Here is a 12,203-nt window from a genome sequence, read left to right on the forward strand (position 1 = left end):
TCCCTGAAAGGAGGTTGTAGCGAGGTGGGTGTCGGTCTCTTCTCCCAAGTAACTAGCGATAGGACGAGAGGAAATGGCCTCAAGTTGCACCAGGGGAGGTTTAGATTGGATATTAGGAAACATTTCTTCACCGAAAGGGCTATGAAGCATTGGACCAGGCTGCCCAGGGAAGTGGTTGAGTCTCCATCCCTGGAGGTATTTAAAAGACATGTAGACGTGGTGCTCAGGGACATGGTTTAGTGGTGGACTTGGCAGTGTTAGGTTAACAGTCGGACTCGATGACCTTAAAGGTCCTTTCCAACCTAAATGATTCTATAATTCTATGATTCTATGATTTGTGTTTGTAAAACTGAAAAATAAGTACCTTTTTCCACTGTCCAGTCAGTGCTGTGCTAGAGATACATAGACAGAGCTTTTGTTTCAGGAGAAAAGTCTTTTCCAAACACATCTAGCAAAGGAAAGGTTAATCCAAATACAGCTTGCACAGTTCAAAGAGCAATAACATATATTTCTCAAAGTTCGGTTAAGTGACTCAATGATTCCCTGAAATAACCAACATGTGCATATGTCACCACTTCAGAGAGAGCCCTGGCTTCTGTTCATCTTGTGGCAAAATCTTTTTGCCTTGTGCACACAAACATCTTTCCTCGTTGTTAAACGTGTTAAATCCAGACTGGCAGATCTGCACGGGGGTCATGACTGGAGTCCTGCCTTCGGCTTTGTTCTGCAATTCTCTGATTGCTTTGAGAGGAGGTTGCAGCAAAAGTCACTTTAACTGGTGGTCCCCCATGCTGTTCCCACCATTCCCCCCAGAACAGGCAGGAAGGTCTGTAGGACTGGCTTTGGGACATGCAGAAGCAGTGAGGACCAAGTAATATCAGCATGGCTCTTCAGGGGTGCTCATGTTGGCTGACCTGGCTCATAAAACCCTGAAGCTCCTTGCTGTGAGTAACACTGTTAAGATGTCCATCTCAAACAAAATGGGGAAGTTTCCTTTACTCACTTCTGATTCATAGCAAAGCAAAGCACTGATGATTAAGAAAAGGCTTTTGTCTGTTAATCATTTGTTGTTGCTTTGATTCTGGGAGTGAAAGCTGAAGGTAGACAATTAGGTGAGGAATTAAAGGGCATATTTCTAACAGTGAGAATAGTTAATTATTAGAACAATTCACCAAGAGTTGAAGGAGTTTCTCCCTCAATTCATCACCACCTCTGGCTGTTTTATCTTCACATGCTTGATCCTTTTGACTCTAGGAGAATCCCTGCACAAGAGAAAAAAAAAGAGCAGCAAGTTTCTATAGCTCTTAGTTGCAAGGCAAACGTGAAATTAAAATGTCAACAAAATCATAAGGCAAAATTTATAAATAGGTTTTTGTTGTCTGTGAAACAGTTGTTGAACTACACGTGTTTTTATTTTGCTTTGTGTAAAAGAAATGAGAAGTCATCTGGGATTTCACTTTTTGCAATATTAAAAACTTGGAGTGGGCCTACAGTGCAAAAAGTCTGCCAAGGAAATTCAGAACTGGACCACCGCAGAAAAAGTCCAGCCCTGTTGTTTGTCTTGTAATTGAGCCATCTGGGACTGGCAGTAGCAGTATATTTATGAGTGCTGTGAATTTATGAATGCTGATCACAGAATATGTATGCTTGTGACATTTCCTCCTACTTTTATAGCAGTTATACAAACCCATTGCAGTGAAACAGCTACACCTGCAATTTTGCTCATGAAGGATTTGGGATGCGCTTGCAGTGCTTGTTTATTCCTAATGTCAAAAATTAATTACTGTTACTCTTTCAGCAGTGATCTTTATTGATTTTGAATATTTACATGTACTCCATCTGTAAGCAACTGTAAGCTTTGTGGCAAGATTTTTTTTATACTCTCAGGTGGCTTGCAGTGTTCTGAATTCTTACTCTTTTTCTATATTTTTGTATCCGTGCCTCATGGGGTTTGTAGAATGTGTCTTAAAAGAGTGATCTGAAGCTTGCCTAACCCAAGTTATTCCAAGAACAGATTGACTGACTGTTCAGAAGCAGCCGTTTTTACATAACAAGTTATGACTGTAAATGTCAGGGAGATGTTTGTGTTAATAATGTAACTTTTTCATTTCTATACATAATATCTGTGTATCTCCTCCTTAGGAAAGACCAGAACCTCTTGTCGCCAGTGAATTGCTGGTACTTACTCCTGAACCAAGTGAGAAGAGAAAGCAAAGACCATGCAACGCTGAGCGATATCTACCTGAACAACGTGATCATGCGGTTCATGCAGATAAGCGAAGACTCCACCAGAATGTTCAAGAAGGTAATGCCTCTCCTGCAGTCCTCCAGCCGGGCTTGTAAGATGCATGAGGGAGGCAAAAGTGTCCTAATAGGTAGCATTTGTGGAGAAGATTCAGCACACGTAGCATAAAATCTGTTTTAGCACACGTATAAATTCTTCATGACTGTTCTCGCGGAGCAAATCCTTAGTGCTGAAATGCCTGGGAACCTGCTGTATATGCTGGTGACCTTAAAAGCTGAATCGCAAATATCCAAAAGGCAGGGAAAAAAGCCTGTTCTCTCAAAAGCACGCTTGTCTACCCATGTGGAAAGGAAACAGTTTTCGCTTAGGACTCCCAAAATAGTAATGCTGTATTAATGAATTATCGGTAAAAACAGTATTTCATTGTAACTCTGCCATGAGAGAAATGGATTCAAGCCAAAATAAGGGTGTGCCTTGTAATGCCTTGGCATAAAGATGGTAGTGTATGCTACGATTCTCCTAAAAGTGTTTCCTTTCCTTCCCAATATTAAATATGAACATACACTTTTGATAACATAACTACTTCTATTAGATCATTTAAGCATTGTCTCTGTACATGTTTGTCCTTGTACGTGCCCATTATGTGTTTTCATAACACATACAATGTGTAAATCCCTCTTGTGCTAAGCAAGCACTCTAGGCAGCCTTAGTTTGTGATCTACGTAATGTGTTCGCAGTCATTGTTGTTACAATGTTCTGAAATAAAAATAGATTATAAATGCATATCCGTCAGTCACAGTGAGATGCTGGTAGGCAAGCGTCATACAAAAAAGAGTTCAAAAAGAATAAAGGTTAAAGGATGTGAAGTGTGTGACTAAATGGTGGCAAGGGTACCAGATTAATGTTTTTGAAATAGGGAACTGATTTCACGTATACCTGACCACAATCCTAGATAGATAGCAGTGGGGTGGGGAGAAGAATCATTTAGGGAGCGCACAGGTTGTACTTGGAGGAAAAAAAGTAAAAACATGAATCAAATTTATTGGTGTGCATTAAAACCTGTAACAGTAATAGAGTTGAAATTTATAGTTTTTCAATCAGTAATGGTCTGTTCATGTAATATGTCTGATGCATAAAACTGTAGTTCACAAACCACTAAACTTACTAATATGGAAGATTATTACAGAAGTTGAAAAGATAATGGGAAAAGCAATTTGAGCGTGCTGCAGTACTGTCTATGTGGAGATGTCTCAGACTTTCTTGGACCAGTAGAAATTTTTCAGTATTGAATCTGGAATAGTTTTTCAGTTGTTTATGTCATATCTCAGAAATCTCTTCTTCACTAGGTGTGCGTTATTAGACTAGCCTGTTGGCTTTCAGCATAGTTCAGTTCTTTAGCACTGGAAATCTTGCTTTTCCTTCCCTTCTGTCCAGATGGACTGTACAAAACTATCTAGATAAAGTTTTCCGTGGAGAAGTGTGTGTCCTTCTTTATTCGCTCATAACTTATTAATGAAGATTGCTGCAGCTTACCTCTCGGAAGGAGGAAAATATGTGGACGTTTTCAGTGCATTAACAGGAGGCATATTGTCATATCTTCCTGCCACATATACTCCACATAACAGGAGGCATATTGTCATATCTTCCTGACAGACTCGTCTCTTTCCTCCATGCTGTGTCCAGGAACATGCAACATTTCAAATTTTCTCTTTCTAGCATGGCTTCTTGAAGAAGAGCAAGCAGCTGCTCTTGCTTTTTTATTCCTAGCTTGGATCTTCTACAGGGGAAAGAAAAGAAAGGAAATTGAGGGAGTCCTGCTGTGCATAACCTGGAGCTCACCTTCGTGGAGCCCATATCTTCAACAGCCCTATCCTACCTTTCAGCAGGGTTTGCCAGCTGACACTCAGCATGATAGTGTCACATCAAACAGCTGTTAGCTGCGGTGGAGCACAGGCAGAATGAGCTCACCAAAGGCTGTGTGAAGGGATCTGAGCCAGGCCCGGTAATGTGAGGGGAAGGGTGGCAGGAAGACAAGCGGCACTTCAGCATGGTGTAAGCGAGCTTCGCGAGCACATGGCCTGAATGTGGCAGTGGTTGTTCACCAGTATTAATTTTGAGCACTTATTTTTAGGACTTCAGTCTGTCAGGAATCAATACTTGTTGGAGAAGGTTGGTATTTCCACTGAGTCCCAGTGTGCACAGTTCTTGCTGTGGTGCTTGCAGCAGAGTACTGATGATTTATTTGCTGTTAGTTCCCAGCTGCAGAACTGATTATACCTGGAATGATGATGAAGCTCCAGTTTCTCTTCTGTGAAAAGGGAAGGCAGCTATAAAATGAGTTGAACAACATTGGACAGAGAGAAAAACAAGACCTGTGCAGGAGGTGAAGCTGTTAGCAAATTGTCTTGCTTTATTGATGAAGAACATAAGCTGTCTACATCTATGTTTAGTCCAAATGGGCAGCTGCAACCATAATGGTCTCTAAAGGACCCTTCCAACCCAAACCATTCTATGATTCTGTGATAATTTCTGTCAGATGTGAATGAGCAGTCTAACTTAAGGTCGTCACAGACTGTCTCAGAAATGCTTAATGGACATCCACCAGGCAACAGAAAGAAATTAGGTGCAGAACATGTGTCCTGTACTACAGTCCCCCCTTGCAGGCAGAGGTCACAGGAGCAAAGAGAAGGTGCACTTAGAATGAGAAAGGTGACATCCAACACTCTCCTCCATCAAACTGTATTCTCCCTAAAGAAAATGGTGTAGAATTTGTTGGAACATCAAATAGAATATTTAACCAATTTCTGTCACTTTCTGTAGGTTACTTTTGAAAAAGACTGGATTTGGAATAAAGTTCTGTCAGAGAAAAGTATAAGCAATCTCAGTTGGTGTCATCCCTATGAAAGCGTATGGGATTTGTTCACTGTTCACTGTTCACAGATTTCAGATTAAAGTAGAAACAAACCATATCCTGCAGATACTTCTACACTGGAGTCTGATCATACTGTTCTGTGAAATATGTACTCTCTCTCTTATAAGTAATAAATGTAAATAATAAGAAGAGTCGTAATATGAAGATTTCAAAAATAAAGACTGACAAGTGCATGCTTAATATCTTACTGCAGTCCATGGTCAAGAGCAGGAAATACACCCGTCTAACGTATCTGTACTCCATTGGCTCTCACAGCGTTGCACATAGGAGCACTTAATGTCTTTCTAAGTAATTTCCAAATACCAACTAATCAAGCTTCTCTATATTCAGTAATTAGATCATTTAATTATATATCTACCAGTTTATTAACCTAATAGTGTTATGCATCACAATTATCATCTTGTTTTAGTTCTCCCTCGGTCTTGCAGCAGCAGCTGCTGCATCTTTGGAGGTGCTTTAGCTACACTTCCAAGTCTGGAAAGTAACTACACCAAGTCTGTGATCAGAGTAGATCTCCATTGTTCTGCTCTGAACCCCCAAGCTGCCTGTTGCGGAAAGGGAAGTGGCCTCAGAGTGGATTGCCCCATTGCTCACAAGCAAGATACGGGGAAACAACAGCAAAGTCACTCTGAGCTTCTTGGCTCTTTCTGCTCCCTCTTTTTTTGCCCCCTCTCTCCTCCCAGGAGGATGAGGCTGCCCATTCTGCTTCTTAATGGTACCCCTTACTGGCTTTTTCCACCTCACTGGTGGGCACGTAGGTCCTCAAATGAAACTTTTCCATGAAGTGAGCCCAACATTTTCTAGAGGGATACTGTTTGTATGCTATCCTAAGATTGGCTTCAGCTTGAATGGTAGTAATGAAAAGATCAAACAATTTCCTCATTTCCTGGCCATGCTTACCAGTAGAGTATTGTTTTGTTCCCTCTCCTGCTGATGTCTCCTGTGTGGGATACAGCACAAAGTCGTGAGTCTGTAGCAACCCCTTTCTCTAGTCCTTCTGTAAAAAGTGTGTGCAGTACACAGTGTTGGTCTATATGAAATGTAGTGATGAGGGATGTCTGTGCCCCTTGGTCTTCGTACCTTGCCCTTGTCTCACTGTCTGTTCTTCTTCATTCTGGTTCTTCCTTTTGTGTGCATCTATACATCTATCTCAACATTGGGATTGCTTTGGTGAAATGATCCCTGTTGGTTCTATCTTACATTTTCTGATGGGGCAGGATATATCGTATTCAGGTACCTGATTGTACATGGCTTTCCTGTCTAGGCTGGCCCACGTAACATGTGGATATTAATTATTTTTGTTCTCCTGGGAGCTCTTTGTCATTCTTTTTTCCAGGGTTCAGGAACCAGCATCTGTTTATATGTACTAAACGCAGGACAAAGATGGGATCTAGTTCAGAGATTTTGTGACGTTTATCTGATGATATTATGTCAGGCCTCATACTTCCAGATAGGCACTTAAGCTCTTCTTCTTTTTAGTTGCTAGCATATAAAAGCAGTACAGATTGCTGTTCATGCCTGGCCTTCATGCTGCACATAAAATTACAAACATAAAGTAGCAGAGTTCAAACCTTGCATGCTTGCGTGTTTCTTCAGGCAGATGGGGTGGATGGCCTCATGGGGACAATTAAAGAATAAAATAATAAGGAAAAATGTCAAGCAGAAGGGAAAAGTATTACGTAGAACATTTCATGCAGTGATTCTGATTACCCCAGCATTAATAATCAACTAATACCCACAAAATCTTTAAGCAGATTTGTATATTTATAATTTATAAACATGTATTTTCCTTGGACAGAAACCATAACGAGCCAAGATGAACATATCTTCCAGTGTTTACAGTAAAAGATGCTGGAGAAGCCAAGCACAATAAATATTTTAGTTCCATAATCTGGCTATTAACGAGGAATATGACTACCTGCCAAATCTATTTGATGTTATAAAGATTGTGGCATATATAGAGATTTTTTGCATCATTTTCTTAAACATTTAAAGGTTTAAAAGGATAGCAAAGCTATTTGTTGCTACAGACTGGCAAATCTGGGACAAAATTCTACTATGAGTTGGTTATGTCAGTGTCACCGCAGCTCATGAAAGCTCCTTAAAAGAAGGGTTTGCACATCACTTCCCCTAGGGACCAGCAGCAGACTCATTTAAAAGCAATAGTCACAGAATATTTTCCCTAAATGATGTAACTGAGAGTAACATTGTGTGTGCTAAATACAGACACTAAAGAGTTCCTGGAAGAACTGAACTGACTGTTAAATTTCAGTAAAAAAAACAAAGGAGTAAAGTTTGGGTGCCCAATTATGCTCTGAAATGGATGGAAAAATTCTTACAGACTTCAATGAAAGGATATTAATGTGGAATAAAATTTTAAGTTTCTCAGACATTAATCCATAAATATAAATCTTGATAACGTCAATAGGACCACTGATGTGTTGAAAGTTGAGCACATACTGAAAGGCTGTTTTAGGTACACTTATTTGTCCATTGCATGGGCGTGATTTATCCTACTATCAGGTGAAAGAAATACGCTGCTGTCTCTTAATGCTTTGAACCAGATTAGTAACATATATAGTATTTTTAGCAAGAGTTTGCATGTGCTCTAACATTTTTATTATGTTCTTTGTTCTTTTGGTTAATAGATGCCAACACATTTCTCTAGGACATAGTGAATAAAGAAGCACCTCAGTGATTGTCAGGTTTTAATGGCCTGATTAGAGCTATCAACTCAGCTCCAGGAAAATGTGCGCTGCATCTTACATTCTGTTGTTTGGCTACCCTGAGGATAGGCTCCTAGAGGACACACCGTTCAAACATGCTGAACTACTGCAGGGAATAGGTAGCATAAAAGAGAAATAGGAGAGCCATTAACCACTGAAAATAAATGCACTTCTTATCTGGTGCTCTAATGCGCTATATATTACACACTAAAAGCCATATCGCTTGCAACTCGAGTCAGTATTTCTTGATCTTAAATGCTAATGTGAAATGTGCTGGTTCTTGAAAATAAATCCCTTCTATTCTGCTAAGGTTAACCAAATTTCCTGATTTTTTCTGGGCAATCCCTACAAAATCTTTCACCAGAAAGAGGCAGCAACTGACATGTTACCCATCACTACAGGCACCCTCTGCAGGTTGGAGTCCCCAGATGAACTGGTGGATGACTCATCTGTGATCATGTGGCATTGCTAGGCTGTCTTCCTAATTTTTACTCTTTTTGCTGATCACCTCCCTCCCTCTCTTTTTACTTCCCATTTTAAAGCCTATTGTCCTTTCCTAAAAACATCTCCATCTTTCCTCTGCTGTGATTTCTTCCATTCACTTTCAAATTCACCATTGATCAATGTGTTGCCTGGAAAAGATCATGTATGCATGCTGGCCAGTAAATCCTGAGGGCTGGACCACTTGTGCTTCAGTGCTGGACAAAGCTCTACAGGAGCAAAGAGAAGAAATGGGTCCTAGTAAATAGTGATCGTTCCCTGAATCCTCAACTCATCTGGTGTCTATTTGCATTAAAGTGTAACTGAAGAGCAGAAGAGGAGGGTGCATCTTTCAATGAACTGCTGTGTGCTTTGCTTACAGCAAAATATGCAAAGGGTAAAGAGAAAATTGGTTTGGGGTTCTCTGTCTCACCTCCTCAAATGAACTTTTGCACTGCCAGGTTAAGGCATGCTGCCTTAGAATCGGCATTGCTGTATTTAGGGCTTGAGTTGTCATCAGCTTTGAGATGGTAGTGACCGACAGTTGAAAGGGATAAATTGCTTGAAGCTGGAGTTCATCTACAGTTTTTTCCCACATGTGTATGCTTTCATCTTCCAGTCTTAATGTCAACCATCTTATTTTTATGTTTTGTCCTTCTTTCTGCCAAAGTAATTAAAAAACAGACCGCTCATATTCAGCACTATAGAAGCAGCTTTCCAAGAGAAAACAGGTGGCCTCCACTTCTTGGAGCTTCGAGGAGATGTGTAAGCTGTGTCAGAGCTGCGCTGCTGACTTTTAAAGGCCGGGTGCCAATGTAAAGCAATGAAAAGCAATTCAGAATTTTTGCTGAAGGTTTTACTGTGTTTCCCTACAGCAGCTTGCAAATCTGCAATCCTTTTCCAATTCTTTGCAAGCACTCTGTGCGCTGTTAGGCATATGCATTTTTGTCCTTCGTATTAGATGAAAATAATCTGATATTTGCAAAGAAATGGAAGTAGTGAGCCGTATGTTCTAGATACTTCAGTAGTAGAGCATACCTCATGAAAAACACCAGACTTTGAAAAGTATAAGCAATAAGGAAAGTTTCATAGTAGTTCTGTGTAACTCAGCTTCCGAGCATCTGCTCACTGTGCCTTAGCTACTACAGCTAATGCCCTTGGGAATACAAGAATTTCACTGAAGTATTTTTTAATATATATGTCTAGCTTCTTGTTGGTTAAAAATCATCTTGCATATAAGGATTGGAGTGAATAGTGATAAGTGATATGGCACGTTCCTTAAAATACTGCCTAGAGTTAGGAGTATGACAGCAGGAATAGGAGAAAAAATTCAAAATTTTCTGTTCCAGCTACTATATGTGTCTATTTCATCCTCCTAGAAGACGCCGTGGGTGGGATGTGTGGCATGGTTCCTCCTCGTATGTGGGTGTTGCACTGGAAATTCTCATTCAGAAACCATTATTCCTGCAGGTGTTTTAGTGATGGCCAAGTATGTGTTAGCGGCTTTGGAGATGAGTTGTCCCTGAGGATTTTCCTTTGGCTTCTGTACAAATACAGAGTACTTCTTATGGCTAAGGCCATTATCTATCATGAAGTTGGAGTTTTCAGAAGCCGGGCTAATTATCAATTTATTCACAGAAAAAAACCCTGACATTTCCAGCATGGATGTTACAATGCTGAGTATCGCAGAAGAAATGTATCCAGGCTGTTTGCCAAGTCCCGTAGCTCTATTCTATAGCTGTTTTCCAAAGGCTGTGGTACAAACGCCTTCAACTCTTGCACAGTTGCCACAATTTTCATCTGATTGAACTGCTATGGACAACTAACAAAGGAATATATATGAATGAGACTCCAATTAAATACTCTTATTTTGACATACTTGCTTTCTTTGATAACTACTGCTAAGCATTTCTTTTTTCTGGGTCAGAATGAAAGTAAAGACACAGTCCAGAAAAGCTAAACAAAGCTGTTTCAGCAGCCCACTCTGTGGAATATTATGCAGTTGGGTATCTGTTTCAAAAAGGAGACACAATTATTTCTTGCATAAATATTTAGATAGTTGCATGTGCTGAGAAACAAAGACTATTCTAGATGTAAAATTGGGCGGGATGTCCCTCTAGAATATCACATTCCATGTGGTTTAGTTTTTGTATATATCATAGCAGTTGTAAAACACTACACAGTTTGTTCCATTAAAAAGGCTTATAACATTAATCCTGAACGTCGCCCTTTCTGTTGGCACCTAATTTCCTGATGCTTCATGGGAAAATCTCTCAAATTACTTCTGGGTTTCCTTTTAGAAGTCTTCTGTCCAGATGTTGTCTGTCTACCTCTGCATCCCTGATTTGTTATTTTTAGTGCATTGTAATTCTGTCAGAACAGTGTCTTTGCGAGCAATATTGTATTCATATCTAGGTTGAACAATGAGTACTAATATCAAGAGGCAAATGTATGTTGTTTTTCCATGCCTTTTTCTAATGATTTCTTTTTAATTACAGAGCAAAGAGATTGCGTTTCAGCTTCATGAAGACTTAATGAAAGTTCTTAACGAGCTTTACACAGTAAGTACAGTTACTTACCTAGTTTATCTTATATAAATTCCATATCAGACTTCTTATATAAGCTTCTATAAGCTTTAAGTGGCCTTTTATCTAGAAAGTTACTCCCCAGTGGAGATGCTTATTTTTGTCTTTTTACACAAGTCTGAACTATCTCTTTTGGAAAGACTACTCACTTGTTCACAATACATATGCTAATGCTTTCAGGATTACTCTTTACTTTCAACCCTTTTTTCCCCCAGACTATGCTAAGCCTGTTTACTGTAAGTTTTGTTGATTATTCATTAATAATCAACATTAATAAGGCATTTCTCCTCAGAGCTTACCAGAGCAAAGCTTCTTCCTTTTCTGCCTTGTTTTTGTCCATGCTGCCATCTGCTTGGTTTGAGTCATGGACTACACTCAGCACTCAGTAAAAATCAGTAAATGTTACTTATGTGCCCTCCCCTCTCCCTGACTGGGATAAGTAAATAATGAAAAGAAAAATAGAAAAATAGACGGTTGTGTAGGCATTCCATACCATTCAGAGAGGTCAAGAAAACAATACTCTAAGCATGCTGGCAAGCTGCTGCTAACCCGTTAGAAGATCTGAGAAGGTAGGTCTGAACTTCTTTTCCTCTTTGAAACTCATCTACACAACTTGTTACTAGAGGATGAGGTCTTGTCTACCTAAAAAACATTTCCCAAAATATTTTTGAGGGGATATGTTCTGAGAAGCAACAAAACAAGAATTACTCTTTGTTTTAAACATAGCTACACAATGAAGAGGAACTGGTGACATCCACCTCTTACAAAAGTCTGTTGATTCCTGATGGTTGAGGAAGTTGTACATCTAAATTCTCCTTTCTGTCTGGAAGAACTGAAACATCTATGCTCCAGTACCCTACATAACAGTCTCTAGACTGCTCCCTTCCCTATCCTCAAGATTTGGGGTACCAGGAAAAAGCCCCACAATATCTATATCAAGAAACAATTTGTGATTTTAAGGAAGTTTAGGAAGATATCAGAGACCAGCTCTCCTCAGGGAGAGATCAGTCAAACATTACTTTTGTGCATCGTCTGGGGTTTTTTTGACATAGGTAATATTGTGCACCCATCCGTGGATGGGCTGAAGAACATTTGAACTCAAGAGCAACTTAGGTGGCAAAAAGAAGATCCAAAGAAATTTAGACCTGTCTCACTGTCCTGGGTTCTTTTGGATTGTAGTTGTGGACACAGATTCCTAAAACCTACCTAAACCTTTTTCTTTTTTTTTTTTTTTT

General features: G+C 39.7%; 1 protein-coding gene across 1 annotated transcript in view; it reads left to right on the forward strand.

Moving 5' to 3' along the window:
* Positions 1 to 12,203, forward strand: part of SRGAP1 (SLIT-ROBO Rho GTPase activating protein 1) — an 84,393-nt gene that overhangs the window by 2,542 nt on the left and 69,648 nt on the right. The window contains exons 3-4 of the mRNA XM_019472539.1: positions 2,143 to 2,305; positions 10,882 to 10,944. Of these exons, the coding sequence (XP_019328084.1) occupies positions 2,143 to 2,305; positions 10,882 to 10,944 (226 nt within the window). The remainder of the gene's footprint in view (positions 1 to 2,142; positions 2,306 to 10,881; positions 10,945 to 12,203) is intronic.

Source organism: Aptenodytes forsteri, unplaced genomic scaffold (assembly GCF_000699145.1).
Source record: "Aptenodytes forsteri isolate BGI_AS27 unplaced genomic scaffold, ASM69914v1 Scaffold4, whole genome shotgun sequence".
Classification (NCBI taxonomy): Eukaryota; Metazoa; Chordata; class Aves; order Sphenisciformes; family Spheniscidae; genus Aptenodytes; species Aptenodytes forsteri.